The 22,143-nt window shown below is 43.5% G+C and overlaps 2 protein-coding genes across 2 annotated transcripts; one reads left to right on the plus strand and one right to left on the minus strand.

Moving 5' to 3' along the window:
* Nucleotides 1-1,197: 1,197 nt before the first annotated feature.
* Nucleotides 1,198-2,430, minus strand: LOC306941069 (leukocyte elastase inhibitor-like; the record flags this gene model as incomplete). The annotated part of the gene is made up of 1 exon (XM_079526374.1): nucleotides 1,198-2,430. One exon carries the CDS (start codon nucleotides 2,428-2,430, stop codon nucleotides 1,198-1,200), a length of 1,233 nt encoding a protein of 410 aa, XP_079382500.1.
* Nucleotides 2,431-7,547: 5,117 nt separating this feature from the next.
* On the plus strand, nucleotides 7,548-10,186 carry LOC306941070 (hepatocyte nuclear factor 3-beta-like; the record flags this gene model as incomplete). The annotated part of the gene is made up of 2 exons (XM_079526375.1): nucleotides 7,548-7,654; nucleotides 8,876-10,186. Exons 1-2 carry the CDS (start codon nucleotides 7,574-7,576, stop codon nucleotides 10,184-10,186), a joined length of 1,392 nt encoding a protein of 463 aa, XP_079382501.1. The 5' UTR covers nucleotides 7,548-7,573.
* Nucleotides 10,187-22,143: the final 11,957 nt, after the last annotated feature.

Genomic DNA, 22,143 nt, shown 5'->3' on the forward strand with positions numbered 1-22,143 from the left:
GGGTAAAAAATGTCTGGCCTTCTTTGGCCCTTGGTCGTGGAACGATCTACAGTCCAGACTAAAATTGGCTTTGAAAGTTCCCTTGAGAAGTTTCAAAAGGATCATCTTAGATGTACAGTCCAACACTTGCACATGTTTGGATATGTACTAGCCTATGTTCATGCCTATATATTTATTATGTCGGTTCAGATCGTGTATATTGTGTACTTTGCCCTGCTACTAAAAAGTAGGACTTTGGTGACTTATGATTTATTCATAACTAAAAAACATCGCATGGATGCACCTGGGACGTATCCTCAGTGATGTATCCTGAGGTCAACGGGGTTTCGGGTCTTCCAACATCATACCCCTCACTCAGGCGACCCAGCCGGGGTGATCAAGTCCAGACTTACGTCCCAGTAGCTACCCTCAATCAGTCCCACTAGGGCAAAACCAGGGCCACACAATCCGTTGGAACTACTCCAGAACTACTCTGCCAGGGCTGGGAGGTACACTTCTGGCGCATGGAGGGACTAGGCAGGTACTTTGAGGTGTATTATGGATGTTGTATTTGCTGGTCCAAAATGTAACATTGATGATGTGGTGTTGAAGTGTAATTTTATTTCTGCCTCTTGGCCAGTTCCAACTTAAATAAAGGTTAAATAAAAATAAAAAAGAATAATAAAAAAATAAAATACAATAAAATAAAATAAAAATAAATTCCCCTTTCATTGTCAATGGAAAAGTGTGGGGACAAAAGCTGTTTATAGAAGGGGCTGGCGCCCCATAAAAACACAGGCCAGGCAGGCCAATCAGACGGAAGGCCACCGGGGCTGTATAGATTAGCTGTTGACCTAACGGATGAATATTAGAGAAAACATATTCTGCCGCCTTCGGCCTTCAATCCTGGAGATGATAATGTATTGAGGCTGGTATGAATAATGAGCTTTTTTTTTTTTTTAAAGATATTTTTTTGCGGCTTACGCCTTTTATTGGTTTTTTGAAGGGACAGACAGTAGGCTGACAGGAAACGGGAGAGAGATGGGGGAAGACATGCAGTAAAGGCCGTGTCGGGCTCGGGAGTCGAACCCGCGGCACACTGCGACTGGATTACCAGTCGGGTGCCCAGACGGTTACGCCACCGCCTGGGCAATAATGAGCTTTTAAAAAACTGTGGTCAGGTCAGGTAACCGGACCAGAGTTGAGCTGAGATCCAATTCAAGGAGGGGAGCAGTATCGGCCTGCAAAGAGGATGTTCATGGTGGGGTTGTGCCGAATGAAGAAGAGGAAGGGATGGTCAGCAATGAAGGAGGAATTGTTACGAGAAAAATATTTACCTTCAGATTTAGTGGCAGCTGCTGCTTCAGTTCCCTCCTCGTTCACCACCACAAAAGCCTTGTGCACCACCTTGGAAAGCACCAATTTGTTTGTCGACATGCCGGAGAAGTCACTCTTTGTGATGTCAAAGGCGTCCACCATGCCCATCTTGATCAAGATGTCTTTCATGTCATATGTCACCTCCATCTTGAAACAAGGCAAGCCCAGCCTAACGGTTTTCCACCCCATCTTGCCCGGATTGGTCCAGTCCATAAACCTTTCATAGGTTAGCTCCTTTTCTAGCTTCTCCAGGCCGGTCGTATCATCCTCCATCCCATTGGGCAGAAAGATGAGCATACTGAGGTCTTTCTCAATGTAGGGCAGCTCCAGAACTTTTGCCTCGACTTCCCGAATCGAGGCAAAAGGGAAGTCATTCTTCTGGTACATCATCTTCACCCGCTTGCTTTTAGTCTTGCTAAGTCTGAACTTTTCACCATTCCTGACCTCTTTGAATCGGTTCTTCCACTTGGCTTTGAAGTAAATGGCATTGACCAACACCAGTCTGGTATCTTCATTCACCACACCCGGGGCAAACAAGTCCTTGATTTTATCTTGTGTCTGTTTCTCCACCCAGCTGTTCATGTTCAGCCTTGCTTCTTCTGCGTTGCCAATGAAGTCCACAGGTTCCAGCTGTGCGTCACAGTGTTTTCTGGTGGCACTCAAGAACTCCTTAACAAACTGACAGGACTGCTCTCCATACAGGCGGTTGGCCAGGTTGAGGGCGTAGGACTTCCCTGACTTGTTCAGGTCACCCACAAGCTTAAATAAGTCCATGTGGACGTCATCCTTAAAGTGCAGGACCTCTGATATCTGTGTGGCTGTGTTGCCACGGGCCCCCAGCAGCACCATGGCCATAGCAGAGGAGATGCTGATAGGAGAGGAGAACACATTGCCAGTGTTTCCTCCCTTTTTGAACATTCCACTGATGAAGCTCATAATCTTTATAATAGTGGAGTGCCCGGATTGTCCCTCCTTTTTCCATAAATTGTCAGTGTTGTTGTTGTCTGACAGCTGTTTGAACAGACACAGGGAAAATGTGTTGCATGCTGCCGACAGGGGCGTTGGTGATGACATAGCCTCGGTACCCAGGCTTTTGGTAGAGGAGTTGGTAGAGGAGTTGGTAGAAGAGTTGGTAGAGGACACGGTAGAGGAGTTGAGTAAATAATAATTTAAAATCATATGAAGAGGTGACGGTCTCCCCTTAGATTGTTTGGCTGGATGCTCGTGACATTTCACTGATGTCATGAGTCAGCTATATGCTTATATGGATTTCTATATTAGCAAGATGTCAGACAATAGATGTCTTGATAGCCTATGGAGCTCTTTCTAGATCAACCACGCCCAGATATAGTTTATGATGTCAGACTTAGACTTTGTCACTACCAGTGCCTATATTGGCCAGCTGCTGCGCAATGAAAAATAATAACTAGAACTGCGCCTTGCACACTAGCGCGCAAGTACTGTCGACCGCTACAAACGTTCAAATCTCAGCCTCTCTGTAAAACATTGAAATTAAATAAATGGTCAATGGTGACGTAATTACGATATGTTTCAATATTGGTTGGTTAACAGCCTTACTGCTTTATTTATTTAATTCGTTCATTATTTAATTAGTTAATAATAGACAATAACTAGAACTGCGCTCTGTCGAGTGCCTACTACTTGCACACACAAGTAGGCCGTAAATGGCCTACTAGTGCCCAAGCAGAGCATGCAAGTACTGTCGACCGCTACGAACTTTCAAATATCAGCCTCTCTGTGAAATATTGGTTTCAATATTGAGTTATTAGGTTTAGCTATGTGCTACGTACCTAGTCATTGGGGCATACATAGAGGCATTACATAGAGGCATTACCTTATATACGTAATTTGTAAATTGATAATTTGATCATTTGTAAGTTGATCATTTGTCAAGTAAAACCCAACATGACTTGCAGTGCGTCGACGCGGGTGTCACGAGATCGGCCATAGCCAATGGGGTTACGGGAGTCCAGTTCCTGTTCCTGGCCTGTTTTAAAAGGGTGTTTTGTTGTAATCCAGGCGGACCACAACAAAATGGCGGATTTGAGAAACGGAAGCTGCAAGCGCAGCACGGAAATGGAAGCTGCAGAAGCTCGGTTGAAACATAGACATATATAAAGGCTAGATGGCTCAAGGCGGAGTCTCTGATGTAGTTCACCCGGCGGCCATTGCTTCGAGACTACAGTACAGTATATGTTCAATGGCGGCTCAAACAAAAACAGTCATAACTCTCTCAAATCTTGACGGATTTACAAACGGGTTGGTTTATTACAAACGTTGTCAACGTGGCTATTTTTATATGAACATCGTATAAAAGCGTCTGAAAATTGGTTGAAAATTGAGCAAGTTATGATTATTTAAAAGTACATGCCCCATAGACACAATGTTATGCTGCCCCGAGGTAAGATGGCCACACGTAGCAACGTCGCTCTCCATAGAGCGTCGCAGTCCCGCCCCCTTTCATGACAACGCCAGGCCCAGGAAATGAATCCCAATGCATTTTTCCCATAGGCATTTCAGAAAGTATTTATTTAAAGACCTTTTAAGCGTCGTACAAAGCCAACTCAAGTCGTGACAAATCATGACAACAAACACAATATTTTGGACCAAACAAATAATTACAAAGAAGAAAAACATGATATCATGATTTGTCACGACTTGAGTTGGCTTTGTACGACGCTTAAAACGACGCTTAAAAGGTCTTTAAATAAATACTTTCTGAAATGTCTATGGGAAAAATGCATTGGGATTCATTTCCTGGGCCTGGCGTTGTCATGAAAGGGGGCGGGACTGCGACGCTCTATTGGCCAGAGCGCGGGTGAGCCATCTAGCTTTCTTATATATATCTATGGGTTGAAAAGCACATTAAAAAAATAGATGCCTCTTTGGTCGCTGCATTTCATTGGAGCGACCTGTCTGCAACAAGAGGAGGAAGTCAAGCTGCAAATAGCTGTTGCCACACTTACCAGAGAGCCGCGGACGTTTTCTCTGTAGGCCAGCGTCTTTTCCGGGTTTTTAGACAGCTGGTGGATGGAAATTAAGCTTGCGTTTCCAGGAATCTGGCCGTCGCGGCAGTCAGCCGCGGGGGTGGAGCTTAATTTCCATCCACCAGCTGTCTAAAGAACCGGAAAAGACGGTGGCCGACAGAGAAAACGTCCGGTTGTCGGCTCAGGTGTGGAAACCCTGTCAGCCTGGGCACACTTGAGCCGACAGCCGCGGACAGAAGAAGCTGTGTTTTACGTAATTTCCGAGTTTTTAGACAGCTGGTGGATGGAAAAGAAGCTCCACCCCCGCGGCTGACTGCCGCGGAGGAGAGCATTTCCGGGAATCTGTCTGTCGCGGCAGTCAGCCGACTACTGGCCAATCAAAGCACGTCTTTTCCGGGATCTTCCGTTTACATTGACAAAGAAAGTGCCGGGAAAGAAGGAGTCGCGCCTCTGATTGGCCTACCGAACGTCCTGTTCCGTTCTTCCGCTTTGCTTCCGCTATGCTTCGCAATGAATCTCGGGAAAGCTTGCCAATATCGCCTCCTCAATGTTGACATCTGTTGAGATACAGACGCGCCAGAGCCGGAAGAGGCTTCTACTACCTTTATATGTATATGTCTATAAAAGCAGAGGTAAAGTACGTGACGTCAGAGCACAGGCAGAGCAGAGGCGTAAACGGCAGTTCCTCTTATACTGCGTGACGTGTACGTCATGACTTGCTGTGAACACGTAAGTCATGTGATTGTGAACAGCACGTTGTGAACAGCACGGTGCGACTGCGAACAGGCGATTCTACGGGGCTAGTTCAGCTCATAAATAGCTATACTCTTTCCTGATTGGCTGAAATTTTGTCATCTACCGTACCTGAAAATGTATTTTCTGTTTATAGAGCTTAGAGAGACAGGGAGACCCCTGTTACTGAACAAATTATATAGCAATGAGTAGGCCCCTACTATCAGAATATAGTGATTATAACCTTTAAACAAAAAACCTTTTGTTTTAACAAAAAAATATCACTTACCTTAATTATAAGTACCAAAGTAAAAGTAGGCTATAAATATTTCAATTGCAGATCAGCTATTTATGAAACGTTTTAATTGGTTAATGTTAGGCTATATGTTTTATTTTAGGCCTAATAATCTAAGGCCTGCACGCACGCACGCCCGCACACACACGCCCGCACACACACACACACACACACACACACACACACACACACACACACACACACACACACACACACACACACACACACACACACACACACACACACACACACACACACAAACTCTCAGTCTCAGCTTTGCCATCAAGTAATTTCAAAACAGACCTTTTAAATTATTATTATTATTATTATTATTATTATTATTATTATTATTATTATTATTATTATTATTGGTTAGGGTTAGGGTTAAAAAATGGAAAAAATAAAGAAAAAGACTTCAACTTTGGCCAAATTGCTTGGAAATAGTGCAGTGAGCTCATGTGTTATTTTCACAATATTTATCAGTAGAACTCGAGTCAAACAAAATCAGTTCAAATGATTATTTTGGGGGGTCTCCAGTTCAAATGATTATTTTGGGGGGTCTCCAGTTCAAATGATTATTTGGGGGGTCTCCAGTGCAAATTATTATTTTGGGGGTCTCCAATTCAAACGATTAGTTGGGGGGGGCGGGGTCCCCAGTTCAAATGATTATTTTGGGGGTGTCCCAAGTTCAAATTATTATTTTGGGAGGGTCCCATGCACTTCAAATGATTATATTGGGAGGGTCAGGGTCCCCAGTTCAAATGTGATTATTTTGAGGGGTTGCGGCCTGAATTGAGAACCATGCACGGCTCTAAAAAATAATCCAGTTAATTGTGTACTGTCCATAGGCCTATCTGGCCCATACTTCACCGTCCAACTCCAATCGATGTTGGACCCCGGACCTTCTTCTTGTACAAATATTTGAAAGGTTCACTGTTCCATTAATGCAATGGTTCTCAAACCGACGTCCGGAGACCCCCGGGCCCTATAGCAACGCCCTGGATCCTGGAGGGTTCCATGCAGAACAATTCTTATAGGCCATATAAAATTGCTATCACCACTATATCGGCTATTTGAAATAGGTCATAACAGATCTGCTATTTTCGCAACACCGTGAAAGAACAACTTGGGATATTTTTTGAAAACATTTTAATAAAATGTTTTCCAAAATGCCAAATAGGCATACAAATTAATTTCACATGAAAACGTGAGAAGTTCTCACGTTTTCATGTCAAATTAATTATTAATGCCATGGTTCTCACTGAAACCCATTGCATTTCAGAACCATGAAAACCATGCACAAATAAATAAGCTATAAAATAAAGTTTAATAAAAATGTGTCGTACTGCTTATCCCATATATTTTAAAGTTTGTGTTTTTCGTAAATTAAGTTATCCTATACTTGCACAAGCTCGAAGCTTGAGCTTGTCGATCTATTTATATTGTTTTAAATCCTGACAGGATTATTGACATATGAGGTATATTTCCCTCCGACAGAGACATATCCAAAAAGCGCATTATCTCTGCAACATGTAGGCTAATCATATAGGGGATACATCAATTAACAGATACAGTTGAGTGGGCACACAACACACTGCCTTATTTATTTAGGTCATATGCTAAATTATCACTATAAAGAGTTCAATGCTGAGGTGCTAAAATAAATCATTAAAATGCTGTGCATGCACACTCACCCCATTGTCCCTTTTCAACAAACACTTGATTCGACAAGGGGGAAAAAGCCCTCTCTATTTGATCGATGACCTGAAAATCAATCAATCACAAGGTGTTAAGGGGGGGCAACAACAAGGTGCGATTATAGGATATTCAAAGTGGACACGCGCTGAGAGAGAGAGAGAGAGAGAGATAGAGAGGCCTCGGTGGTGGTGGTGGGATTTACTATCACGTCACGGGGTTACATTAACACTACGGATTTCAAAGTGTCTTCTCGGGTGTTAAAGTGTATCCCTACCCCCCGCCCCCCCTCCCGCTCTCTCTCTCTCTCTGCTGCACAGGAAACACTCCAGAATGTAAGCCTCGCTGGCGCATGCAGCACACACCTCTATAAGTCCACTGGGGAGGACGGTTTACTATCCATCCCATCTCAGGGGGAACTTTTAAGGAGTCACAACTTGTTTTTTTTGCGGGACCTTACTTACAGTATAGCCTATATCATTATTCCATGATGTTGAGTTCCGTTAAAATGGAAGGAGGACACTCGGAGACGCATACGGACTGGGGAAGCTACTACGGCGAAGCCGAGGTCGGTATAACATGGAGGAGACAGACAGGGTTTATTTTGTTATTAGGCTACACTTATTAATATTATCATCCCGTGCATGCTGTTTATTCCAACTCAATAGCCTTGAGATATAGTATCTTCAGGGATATCAAATGTTTTAGTGACAGACAGTGATGCAAAAGAACAAGTTGGTGTTGTTTATTCTGTTCTTTTTGTCGTAATATTGGCTTTTTGAAAATATCTCGACTTTGCCCCCTGGAAGAAAATGATCAATTCAGATTATTATTAAGTCTACACATTTTATTATAGCCCATTGCTAATTTCTACAACGAGACGAAATACCATTTCGTGGTCCATATATATTCATATTCATATTGCCTATATAGGCCTCCTAAAACCAAAATGGCTTTCCTTTTTTAATAGGGACTATGGGCCTATACAATTATATATGCGAATATATATGCATGCATTATTAAATAGACTTGTCTAACAATGTGAGGCATACCTAATCTAAATGACCATATCACTTTTCAGTAACCCAGGGTGCACAATTATATGGTCATTCTGAGTCTACACACAAATGTATGCTGTTTTGCACATGCACTTAAATGTTCGAGTCTTCGAGACTTTATAGGCTAATTAACATGTATTGCCTTATCCTGTTTGTATACGAGTCTGACGCACGCACTTATATGGCTACAGTACACACTGAGCATTTGACAAGTCAAATCATTTGTTTTAAATCTCGATTGAATTGCGTTTAAGCCTGCAGATTGTTTAAATAATGGCATAAACCAAGCAGTACCGTGCATGTCGCGCGGTGATCAATATGCATAATATATTTATGGCATTTATTAATTGTATTATCATTTAAAATGCGCCTGACACGCCCATATATATGAATGTTTCATGTCAGGTGCACTTCAGTGCATAAACAAAGAAGAAAGAAAGGAAATTAAAGTTCGATTATAAAGCCAATTATAAAATAAACTATATGGCCTGCTGTCTCTGATATCATCGCGGTCGGGAGAAAAAAACTAAAACCGTTCCTTTTGTTTTTACAAAACAATTACAGGCCTATATAAATTGTGAAATAACAACAATTAAGCTTACAAAGCATTACATTGTGACACTGCTCCTATTTGATTATAGGGCATTAATTTACGAGGGGAAAAAAAGACAGTAATGACATGATATGTAGCCTATATTTGACGTGTGTCTCTGTGTCTTCCTCATCATCAGTGCTACTCCGCCGTGCATGGGAACATGAACTACATGCCCTCCGCCTCCATGAACATGGCCTCCTACGTGAACCCGGCCGTCAACCACTCCGTGTCCGGGCTGTCACTGTCACCGACCCCCGGGGCGATGCACCACCACCACCACGCCGGCATGGGCGCAAGCATGGCCGGCTGCATGAGCGGCGTCAACCCACCGAGCCTGAGCCCCGGCATCCTGGGCTCGCAGCCCGGCGCGTATCCCAACATGGCCGTGCTGAGCCCGGTGTACCACCACGGACAGTCACCGCTCCGGTCCAGGGGGGAGCCCAACAAGACCACGTACCGCCGGAGCTACACGCACGCCAAGCCGCCCTACTCGTACATCTCCCTCATCACCATGGCCATCGAGCAGGTGCCGTCCAAGATGCTGACCCTCAACGAGATCTACCAGTGGATCCAGGACCTCTTCCCGTTCTACCGGCAGAACCAGCAGCGCTGGCAGAACTCCATCCGCCACTCGCTGTCCTTCAACGACTGCTTCATCAAGGTGTCGCGCTCGCCGGACAAGCCGGGCAAGGGCTCGTACTGGACGCTGCACCCGGACTCGGGAAACATGTTCGAGAACGGCTGCTACCTGCGGCGGCAGAAGCGCTTCAAGTGCGAGATTAAGAAAGTGGAGGACGGCGGCGCCGCCGGGACGGAGGACGCGACGACGAGCCCGGCGGCGTCGGGCAAAACCCCGCCGGCACCGGCAAACGGGGGGAGGTTGCCCGACGAGGGCGTCTCCGTCCCCGGATCGGACAGCTGCAATGGTGCCGCCGAATCTCCGCATTCTACCACGCCGTCTTCTACGGCCAAGAACACCAAGCGAGCTGTTGGTGGTGGTGGTGGTGGTGGTGGTGCTACCGAACATTCGTCCTCCTCTCCCGTCCAACACCACCTCCACTCCCGCCACGGCCACTATCACCACCCGCTGGTGGTCCCCGGCGGTCCCACGGAGGCCCACTTCCACCACCAGCAGCAGCAGCACCAGCAGCAGCAGCAGCAGCAGCAGCACCACCACCAGAACCCTCTCTACCCGTTCAACCACCCGTTCTCCATCAACAACCTCATGTCGCTGGAGGCGCAGCAGAACCACCACAGCAAAATGGACCTGAAAACGTACGAGCAGGTGATGATGGGCTACGGGTACGGCTCCACGGTGCCCGGCGGACCCCCGCATCTGTCCGTGGGTTCAATGACACACAAGGCGGGATTCGATGGCATGGCGTCCGCGGACGTTTCGGCCTACTACCAAGGAGTGTATTCTAGGCCAATAATGAACTCCTCGTGAGTCGTGAGATTATAATAATCCCACAGGCCACATGGAACGGAATAAATAAAATGGAAATTATGCACGATCTACAAAAAAAAATAAAAATAAACATTTGTAGCCTACAGCTGTGGATTTTATATTCGGTGACTCCTAAATGATGAATTCCGTCACATTCTTTTTCGGAAATCGGTGGCGAATTTGGGATGAAATATAAATGCATGGCCTGTGGCATCTTTTCCAAACGAAGGACTAGGGGAATAAAAGACATTTGCGAAATGTGTTCACATGTTTTTCATGTTGTAGGCCGCCTATATCAACAAGTTTGTGTGTACCAGATACAATCTTTATATAAAATAAAAAAATGTTATTTCGATGTATTTTCTAACATCTGACACGTTTTTGTTTTCGTTATTTTCGGCCAGCGCATGCCAAAACGAAATTGAAAAGTGCAGTCTGAAAGATCGCATTTAATGTGAATGAAAATGAGGCTAAATAACTTGCGATTTTATAGGATTCAATTCAAACTTCATTTCAGACTCGGGGCCCAGGTGAAGACATAACACAACAGAATGATTTGCAAACAAAGGATCAATTAGGCCTACAAGATTGTTTGATGCGATCAGTTTGCATTGCAGGGCATTATCACCTTACCAAAGGGTCACGGGAAAAGAGATTACATTGTCCCTGGGGTTAGTAGCTCTGTCTTTCATAAGTATTGGAACAATGGACAATCGGTGCTGTTTAAAACCAATCTTTAAACCCGTTTAGCGTCACAGTTTGTGATGAAAACGATAAGGGGAGATCTATCCTTTTCATAAATTATAATGTATTTAGGCAACAGCGTGCTTTAGCTTTTAATACATTTACATCAATAATAACAAATACAAATGATTATGAAACATGGTTGAAAACAAAACAAAGCAGGACATTATGGTGTGCTCACACACACACACACACACACGCACCTGCATCTGCATGTGATCTCGTGCAGCCAGCATGCTGATCCTGGTATACACATACAAAATGTGTATAGGAATTTAAATCATATACTCAGTGTCTTTGAAATGCAGGAGACAAGAACACATTTGGCTTACTAAGAGGGTCATGAGGTTTATTTAAGGGTTATAATGAAATAATATAACCTGTATAGGGCATAGCTGCAGCAGCGGCCATGTTGTGGTGCCGCAGATAGAAAACCCATTCATTCCCGTATCCTATAGAATCCACGCAGCCAGGATCCTCGTGAATCATGACCAAAAAACCTTTGATTCTGTGGAGACTGTTTTAAAAAAAAAAGATTTTGTATTATATTATATACTACATTTAACAAATACCCTTTTTTTAGCTGTTTATTTTTACTTTCTTCAGAATCAAAGGTGTTATGCGCTCATGATTTACGAGGATGCTGGATGGCTTGATTCTAGGCTTAAAATCATTGATATAATAAATACATATTTTTGTAAATCTCTATGGGAAAAATGAATGGCAGATTATTCAGTAGGTCCAGAAAACCACGCCCACTGCATGCTCTATTAGAGACTTCTGAAAAATATTGATATCAATTATTTAAAGCCTGAAACCAAGCCATCCATGCTCCTGGTGAATCATGACCATAAAACGTTAGATGAATATTTAATTATATTATAAACAATTTAATACATCTTTTTTGTGCAGTAGGCCTATTCAAATAATTGTTTGACACAGAATCAAATGTTTTATGCATGGTCAGGATTCACAAACTGGCCCACATGCCCTATTATTATTATTATTATTATTATTATTATTATTATTATTATTATTATTATTATTATTATTATTATTATTATTATTATTATTATAAAATGGAATTAGGATATGAATGCACATTTTTCCCATGTCCCCATGCTTCTATAAATCTCACTGAATTGTTGATTTGTTCACTTTCTAATGCAGACTTCATATTTGTCAATTACTCGGTAACAGATGTGCACTCACAGCCCTGATCTCTCAGTCTTCAAACTAGGTTAATGGGGTCCAGTACAATTTGGACCATGCAGGGCCACATTTTGGGCATGTGGTTTCTATAGGCTTACTCATGACAGCCTTGCCTACAACTATAGGCTTTTAACTTTAACCTCAGTAAATCGGTGCCGATTCCTAAACTTAATCCCAGTAAAACTATGGTATGCCTAACCCTAAACATATAAGATGATTCTCAGTAAAACAAATATAAGAATACAAGAACCGCCCCCACCGAGCGGTCGGTGTGAGGTCAGCGGGAAAAAATGAGGGCGAGCGTGTTTTAAGGCGAGCATTTCGGTTACCATTATGCTAACAAACGTTTCATGTCATGGACCCCCAAATTGATTTGGATTTGAGGACCCTCATCTGAAAATATGTTGTGCCAGGGACCCTCAGAAGAAAAGATCTATGTAAAAAAGAATTCCAAACATTTTCGATATTTTTCAGAAATGTTCAAAAATTGCAGGTCTACAATCTCACATCTGCAATTTATTAACAGCCAGCATATACAATATGGATAAAGTGATTCAAATGATTGTGATGCTTTTGCTGCATGGAGACCCCCACACCTCACTTTGAGAACCACTGCACATTTCCCATATACTCACTGTGTCATTGGGCTCACTGGGCTGTGCATGGGGTCTGTGGACATCCAGGCTAATAGAAACAGCATTTGTCTTCCATGAAAGTTATAGCCCGCTATAAGATAGAAATAAGCCAATGTATTTGCATTTATAAAAACCTAAAGAAAAGATTCAAATATTTGTTTGAAATGACCAAACCTGCCTACCGATGATGATGTTCACTGGTAATCAGGTTTCTGATCTTGACAGAAATAATGAACATTAGTGATCAATTATATGATCATATATATAATCATATTGGTCGGAAATGGGTGAAGTGGTCCTCCAGCCCAGTGGTTCTCAAACATTTTCACGGCAAGGACCCCTAAATTATTCAGTTGCTTGAATCAATATTTATACATCGGTGATTCATTTGATATGTCCCCCCCCCCCCCCTATAGCTTATTGTAACTTCAAACTCCATGCACGTGTTAACCATGTTAAGACTCATTGATCGGCTACTTTCAGCAAAAGCTTTCCCCACAATAACCTGAAAAAGCTGGAAAAAAAACTACCTGAAAATACACTAGCATGGAGCCCTGAGGGACTCCTGCACTCAACCATGTGGAAGCGGTCAAGTCTGTTTGAGATATAGAGCTATGAGATGGACAACGTCTGTTCTCGGCAAGAAAGTGTAGCATGAGTCAAGGCTCTGTAAGGGGTGATGGGTGAGACTGACTGAGCCTGTGACAGCCTGGGGTTTTCATCATACTGGTGTGACATTTTTCTTTGAGCGAGGAATGGAAGAGTTTTTTTTCACGGGGCGGCCCCGGCCCTCCGCAACGTTTACGCTGGGCGGCTCGAGAGTCCCTCCCAGAAAGCCGTGTGTCAACAACACTGGTCCCATTGACAAGGGCAGAGACCAGAGAGAGAGAGAGAGAGAGAGAGAGAGGCGCCTTCTATGTGAACCCGGCCTGGCCTCACCCTTCCCCACTCACACCTCTTTACACTGAGTAAACCCTCTCCATTCATCCTTCAATAAATCTATCTCCTGGCCTTTGGCTGAGCAGCATGTCAGTGCCTCATGTGAGGTGACTGCATGCAAATAAACTCATTGGAAAAATACTGCACTCTATCTTATAACCGCTTGAACCTTAGCGTCCCTGTTCTGGGGGGAAAAAACATTCGGATAAGAGATTGTGGTGTAGAGACTAGAGTGGAAAAAGGAGGCCGGGTTATAGTACGCCAGTAGGCCTATATGCAGTAGAAGGTTTAAGACAAGTGGTAGGAAAAGCTGACATTTTCAACAATTTGTTTGGGACATATTTGGGACCCGACTTAAATAGGACCCACAAATTGACAATGTATTGGTCTGTGGACCCCCATCTGAAACAATTTTGTGCCAGGGCACAATAATAGAAAATTAGTGTTAAACGTTTAAAAGATATACCTGTATAGCAAATTTCCCACATTTCTTTTCGAAATGTTTAGAAAATAGCCCAAAATAGGTTTAAAGTGGTTTGGAACAGATTTTGCCTCATATTGCTGGAGCCCCTGGAGCCCCCTCCTCAAAGACCCTGGTCCTTGAGGAGGTTTAAATGAACAGGCAAAAGATGCATCACCAGCTATAAACCACACCCTGGATCGGTCGTATCTCATCTCATAAAGAACGATCAACGTTGCAGACAGGCTGTGGCATGTCTCTTCTTACGCCTGACACGTACTTCGGCGCGCGTCCGAGAATAGCAGATCTATACAAGCTCAAAATGCATAGCCAAAAGCAACACATTTTGAGCTTGTAGATCTGTTATTCCCGGCAGCTCTCGGCGCGCCACATGATGAATTATTATTAGGCTTTTAGACTGGTCAATGAAACAGTCTCTCTATATCTATAGACACACAAGTTATTTATTAACCCCTGTGACTCCAACTGCAACCTGTGTCGATCACCTGGACTACAGCTGCTACATGCACCCAACAAACACAAGGTGTTTTGCAGTGGTGGACTGACACTCACAGTAACTAAGTACATTTTGTTGCTATCGGGCAGAAACCTCCCATCTCCACATTCTAACGTTTAGTGTTTTTTCCTAATTTAACGCCCTATTGATCACACACTATACAGTGTCACACAAAAGCATCAGAAGTAGCAGATCTGCTCGAAACAGCGCATTTCGAGGTTGTAGATATGCTACTACTACAATTAGGTATACTTTTACTTCCCTTAGTCGGAAAAAGTGAAATGGTACTGGTAATATCCTTTGACACTTTTGTAGAATTTATACATTGTATAAGTACTTATGCAAGTATTTATACATTGTGTTGTGGTTACTACAAACAAGAAATGACACATTGCTACAAACAAGAAATGACACATTGCTACAAACAAGAAATGACACATTGCTACAAACAAGAAATGACACAAGAAATGTCATATTATACCAGCTTGCGGCAAGCTAGCCCCCTTTTTTACGAGTACTAATACATATCTTCCAATTAAGACAGTATATGGCAACATTGTCTGCCTTGCTTCAATTGTTTTCAAGGTTTAAAAAAGGCTACTTATGATCATGGCTGCATGCAGAAGCTGTCTGCTCGGCTTGATTTCAATCAGAACCGTCAGTAGTTGTAATGCCGGTTGCACTGACTGATTCAGTCACCGCTCAGGGTAGTATTGTGGACTCCTCATTGGCTTAAAGATGGAGTGCTGTGATTCCCCCCTAAAACATGAGCATCAGGTACTATGATTACGGTATATTAGTAGGAAGATTGTTTTAAAAAAAAGTGTACAGAAAGTGTTAAAATGTTTTTATGTGGCCACACCCACAGTTCATTAAGTATACCCATGGTTTTCACCGTAGCACCACCTACCTGAACTTAAGCCTCCCCCACAGCTGTGTGTTGTATTATAATGGGGGAGTGGTTTGGGGAGGGGTTATAGGGTTATGATGTCACAAAAATGGTGTATTTTCGATTGGACCTTTTGACTCAACACAGGGAAGACATATTTTAATATTCTAACCACACCTATGTTAACTCCATAGACAGTAAAAGTACAACAATCACAGCACTCCATCTTTAAAATACAGCCAATGATGAAAAAGTAACGGAAAAGTAGGCCTACTATTAGTTGCAGCGAGTGAATATAGACTCTACTTTACCAGCTCTACAAGCAAGCTGGTAAAAAATACCAATCCTTTGTCATTTCCCTCTATAGCAGCAGTTGTCAGCCACCGGAGTACTGTGGTACACATTGCCCTCTTGCTGTATTTGGGTGTTTTCACTGTTTGCTTTTAGGGCAACCAAAACAAACAGTGAAAACACCCAAACACAGAACATGATAACCCCCCTTATACAAGTTGTATTATTGAAAAATTGTGGTTAAAGAAAACCGGGACATTTCTGTGTTTTAGAAATACCATGCAGGACTTTTTTCCCCAATTTCTTTCATAAACGAACGCCGCCCTAATTTATCACTACAGCATCACACACAAACATCAAAAGTGGTTGTAGTTTTGAGCTTGTAGATCTGCTGCTTTTGCCGTTTTTGAATTTGAAAAGTAACAGTTTTGGACATATGAGGTTAATACCCGACAGAGACGATATAAGAAGGGAGCATAATATTAATACAAATGCATTTAAAAAGAAGCATCCATGCTAGGTGGGCCAGGCCCCCATGGCTTAAAGCAATTAATTCAGCATTCTGACTTAAACTCTTGGCTCAGTGTGACAGCTTGGAGATAAAAAAAAAAGGAAGAAAGAAAATGCAGGTTCTCTTGGGAACAGAGACAAGATGGCAGCCTCCCTTTCTAGACTGTTTGCTCTCTGGCTCTGAGAGCAATCTCCCCCCTGTCAGAATGAAATGCAAGGACACAGACAATGTGCCAGGAGGAGACAGGGGCAATGAACAGTTTGGAATATTTGCTTAGCAGAAGAGCCGCCACAAAAGGCAGAGCTATGCCCTCTCCCATGAATCAAGGCACCGTCTTAGGGCCTCTTTTGTTGTGGCAGGGTTCGCATCCTCGGCTATTAGAAGAGGATATTAAACATATATATTGTGTATTATCGTCGCTGTCGTTGGAAGCCTTGTACGTGTAAAACTGTTACTTTTCAAGAAATGTACAAAATAACCTGTTCCGATGGATGTAGTTATTTTTTAGTCACACATTAGGTCAATGTTTATGAAACTCACAGACACGTAACCACTTTCACTTTAATTGTGAAAACACCAATCAGACAACCTCACAATGTGTCAGCTCTTGTTACTACGATTGGTTAAATCTAAATGTTTATAAATCCCACAGACCCACTTACAACCTGACGTTCGTATTTTGTGACATATGTTATCGTCAAAAGTTATACAAGCTCACAACATTGCCATGCATTGTGAGCTTCATGTAGATCTGGTATAGTTTTGCTACTCATGCATGACATTGTCATATGAAGTATAATGCATAATTATCAAACTGGGGGTCCTTCAAATTAAAAAAAGGTTGAGAATCACTAACTTACAAGGACCCTTACAAGTCCCTGCTGCTGTTGCCCTGGGCCATTTTTCTCATCATCCCATCCCTCAGCAAAAGGGCCAGCACATCCCCGTGCATGCAGCTATAGGCTGTGTGGGTGGGCTGCTGGGCGTGCAGCCTGCAGGTTTGAAAGGCATACGGAGCACACAGCTTAAAGTCCTTTTCATCTCAAGAAAGCGTCATTGTACACATTGTACATCTCCATGAATGACAAACAGCTGTCTGTGTCGAAACGGAGCCCACTTTTTGACATGTTATAACGGCTCAAAAGAGATCCTATAACTATTAAAAGATGTCTCTGCATTATTATTGTTTATTTACTTTTTCTGCTCCGTTTGCACATTACGTCATTACATCTTTCCAAATACAAAAAGAAAACACAGACAGATTCTATTGCTATTGGTGCAGCATTAAACCACTTTGCCCAAAATGGATAGATAATATCTATGACGTCACAGATCCAGAAGCCACACCAGTAGGCTACTACACTTTACAGTGTAGGCTAAACTACACTGGATCGCAAAATCTACTCCTCAGCGTCAATACGTTTTGTACACTGAGTTAAACACACTGAGTTAAACTCAGTGTACGACTTCTAACCAAATGGACCCGTACGGTAAGGGTCAAAGTTACAGACCTGTCCATGATCTGACTGGACCCCCCTGGTGGTGGTCCCACGACAATATGTGTTGGACTGGGAGAAGAGAGGGAGCGGATGAATCTCTGTGTGTGAAGCAGTGTTCATTTTGATAGTAAATTTGATGTTTTAGTGCTAGTGTTTTGTCTTGAATAAAATTCCACTTGGGTTTAGTCATATTTATGTTTTACTTTTGGAATTAGTAGACTAAATCTACAACTGATGTAGTCAACCAACGTTAATATTGGCACTTGGCAGGCATGGATGCCTTCGTATAGTGCCTGATTTAGCCGATCTACGTGTTGTGAGCTTGTAGATCGGCTATTTTCGGAGCTTGACACCCAAACGCAACCAAACATAAAATTACATAGTCGTAATTCTACTGAATCTCTTCTCCACTCCACTAGTCCCTCCCTAACATTTGAGCTTGAAAAAAGTTTTAGTCGACGAAATTAACTCTATAGCGAGAATGAGAAACTCGCAATCTTGGAGAACAATGCCATGTACCTGACCCTAGCTGTTGACCTCTGACCCTGCCATGGCACCGGCAAGGTATGCAGTCAATGTTTAACTAGACATCCATCTTACCTGCACCACCTCCACGACCACATTCCACCTCTTTTATATGACTGCTCTATTTTTAACTTTTACTCGTTCTAAGTGTCACTCAGGGAGGCTGGGGATTCAAGTGAGTCTTTGGTTAGGGCTTAAGCTCGCCGTTGGGAGTGTTTGCTGAAAGTGTAGCATGTTCTGAGCTGCGGGGGTTAAGAGGGTGCAAGGTGCAGCGTCACTGCAGAGCTGTTGAAAACAATGCCCTCTTGATTGCAGGGAATGATGATGCAGGGCTGCGAGTAATGACTATGGGCTCCATTTTCGTCACCGCTAAACCCCTTATCCCTAAACTTCTTTGCCTTTTTTTTTTTACTATTTTGAAAAACATTTTTGAATAGTTCAACTAGCCAATCTACATTGACACGTTGTGAGCTTGTAGACTGGCCATTTTAACTATTCAAAAATGTTTTGCAAAATAGTAAAAAAAAAAAGGCAAAGAAGTTTAGGGATAAGGGGTTTAGCGGTGACGAAAATGGAGCCCTATGTCCCCAAAATACGTTTTGCAATGTTTTGCCTATACAATGACATTCCCAAAATCGGGATATAGATTATGAATTGATCATTTTATTAAATTATCAATCATTTTTTTTTCTTTCTTTTTTTTAATCCAAGCTGGAACACAATCGATTGGATTGATCATTAAAATAGAGATGCTCTGAAGTGGAAATACACACAGCCCACCCATCTGTGTTAAGTGGTGACGGGTGGGCCTTGAACACTTTAAAGACTTTCTTTCAAGTGGGCCCTGATCCAGAAAAGGTTCATCAGAAGTGAACTTCTCATTCATTAAATTAATGGAATGTGAATTGAATGTGCGTTGGAGGGCCTCTTTTAATTAACACACTCATTAATTAATGAACACACACTCGGCCAGCAGAATGAGCTGGGAGCCAGCTCCCTCCTCTCAGCTCAACAAAAAACATTGATAGTTGGCCATCTGTAAGTTAGATGAATAACATTATAGTTTTTAGAATATGTTTGGTGGACAAACTTTTCACACTTTCCAATTTCCAAGATCAGTTGACCGCCCAGCGACGGGCAGTGAAAACAACCATTGTTTTCACAGACCCAGGGGCCACGTTTTGGATCCCCGAACACGACGTGGCACTGTGGTACTGTGTGAAAAATGTAAATGAATGTGCGGTCGATGGATGATGCAATCCCGAGTGTGAACTGGCCAACACCAGCTGGAGACTCCTGAATCACTGCCCTCCACACCCTGTATGAAAATCAAGCAATAAGCACCAGTTACTTATGAGTCGAATGCAATCAAGCCAGCAGGCTCGCCTGGAGTTGACTGGCTCTGACACTGAAATGCGGAGGCATCCGAAGTGGCGTTTGTCGCGTTGTCCGACTATTACTAACCCTAAATCTAACCCTAACTAGTAATTCTAGTAAGACTAAAACATAATTGCCCAGACTCTTCTTCAACAAAGATGGCGAAAGCAAACATTCCTTGTTCTGTACTTATACAATTGTATGGTACAGAACACTGAAGTCCTTAAACTGGCCGTAAGTATACCTCATATCAGTCTTAACCGGCCATGTTGTAAGTCCGTTTCACGATATTTTTTTCTTCAGCGTAATTTCACTTCCGTGTTTCCTAATCGCAGCGGAGAATACATGTAGTCGGCCCCAGGCGAGCCTGTTGGCACGATTGTATTCGAGTGATAAGTCACCTACTGGTGATTATCGGTTGATAAGATTCGAAGCGGGTCCCTCATGTCTAGCATCAGGGTCTTAGACTCTGCAGTATTTAGTGTAGCAGACCTCAGCCTGATGGCCTAAAAGTCTAATATCTCCCCCAAGCCATAGGCTCAGGGAGTGTCCTTTGGATTAGTGGTTAAAATGTTGGCTTTCCACGTGGGGGACCCGGGTTCAAATCCCAGGCATTACATTAGGTCTGCTGTAACGCCGCAGTGAGTCTATGTACTGTACATATGTGGTGCACAAACCATAACCTAACCATAACCGCAAGCACGGAGCAGCGCATGTTCGCCAACCTTAACGCATGTTCGCCAACCTTAACGCATGTTCGCCAACCTTAATCCGATCGTTTTTCTGCATGTCGGTCCTATCATAGGACAGACATACCATAGGACTCCTATGGTATGTCGGATAAGCGTGCGCACCCTGCTGTGCCCTGGGTTGGTTGGCTCCAACAGTGTCATTTTGCTAGTCACCAGTTCCGGATGCCTTGATGCAGTGCCCTGTCAATCAGCCTCATCCTTCTCTCTCTGACCTTGTCTGTGACCTGTGGGAGGCCCCCTGTAGATTACCATGTTTCTGCCCAGCTATTATTTGTATATAGCATTCTTACGGCCTATTCATACTCCAGTTTTAGGTGATGAGGTGGCCACCGTTTGGTTAGTAGAAACAGAGAGATGTGTTTGGGTGAGCGGTGAGGTGGCCACCGTTTGGTTAGTAGAAACAGAGAGATGTGTTTGGGTGAGCGGTGAGGTGGCCACCGTTTGGTTAGTAGAAACAGAGAGATGTGTTTGGGTGAGCGGTGAGGTGGCCACCGTTTGGTTAGTAGAAACAGAGAGATGTGTTTGGGTGAGCGGTGAGGTGGCCACCGTTTGGTTAGTAGAAACAGAGAGATGTGTTTGGGTGAGCGGTGAGGTGGCCACCGTTTGGTTAGTAGAAACAGAGAGATGTGTTTGGGTGAGCGGTGAGTCGCTTACCACCGCAACTGGAGTATGAATAGGCCTTTAGACACCGTCCAGGGCCCTTTCCTGCTGTACTGTGAGCGTGCATGTGCCAGACATCTCACACTCATTCCAGGAAAGTTCTCCGGAGTCCGGACCTTCAGATCCTGCTCCGTCAAAGCAGACCAGGTGCAGAGATGTGACGTAATGTGCCAGCAGCCATGTAAATGGTAAATGGTGCATTTATATAGCGCCTTTATCCAAGGCGCTTTATATAGATTGTACATTACATTCACCCATTCACACACACATTCATACACGTGCATTTCATTCGCATGCACACACGCACGCACGCACGCACGCACGCAGGCACGCACGCACGCACGCACGCACGCACGCACGCACACAAACACAAACACAAACACAAACACAAACACATACACACACACACCGGTGGCAGACGAAACCATGCAAGGCACCAACCTGCACATCGGGTGCAATTAGGGGTTCAGAGTCTTGCTCAAGGACACATCGACATAACCCGCCCCATGTAAATAGCAGATGCAACGTGTGCAGTCAAAGAGAAATCTTCACCCATTAATCATTTACAGTATTAAAGGCCCATGACGCTTTGTATTCTGTCAGCGCCAGGGAGAGAGAGGGGGGGGGGGGGGGGGGGCGGGTGGGTCGTTATCTGTAATGTCTCGTGACACGCCGCTGTCTTTTTCCTCAGGAGCTTGAGGAAAGCCGGTGAGCAAACACAGGTGTTTAGAACTCCACGCACGCGCTGTCAGGGACAACGGCAAACAAGGCCAGCTATGCCCCCCGGCCCTGTGACACTCTGCTGCTGCTCGTCTCCGCCCCACATCTGTGAGCTTCCACCCAAAGTGATTAGCCAACATATATATACCACTATACTGACATTTCAGTTGCTTATACACATCACAATGTATAAACCTGCTTACCAGGGTTAGATTTGTAAAAGGAC

Source organism: Electrona antarctica (genome assembly GCF_951216825.1).
Source record: "Electrona antarctica genome assembly, chromosome: 17".
Classification (NCBI taxonomy): domain Eukaryota; kingdom Metazoa; phylum Chordata; class Actinopteri; order Myctophiformes; family Myctophidae; genus Electrona; species Electrona antarctica.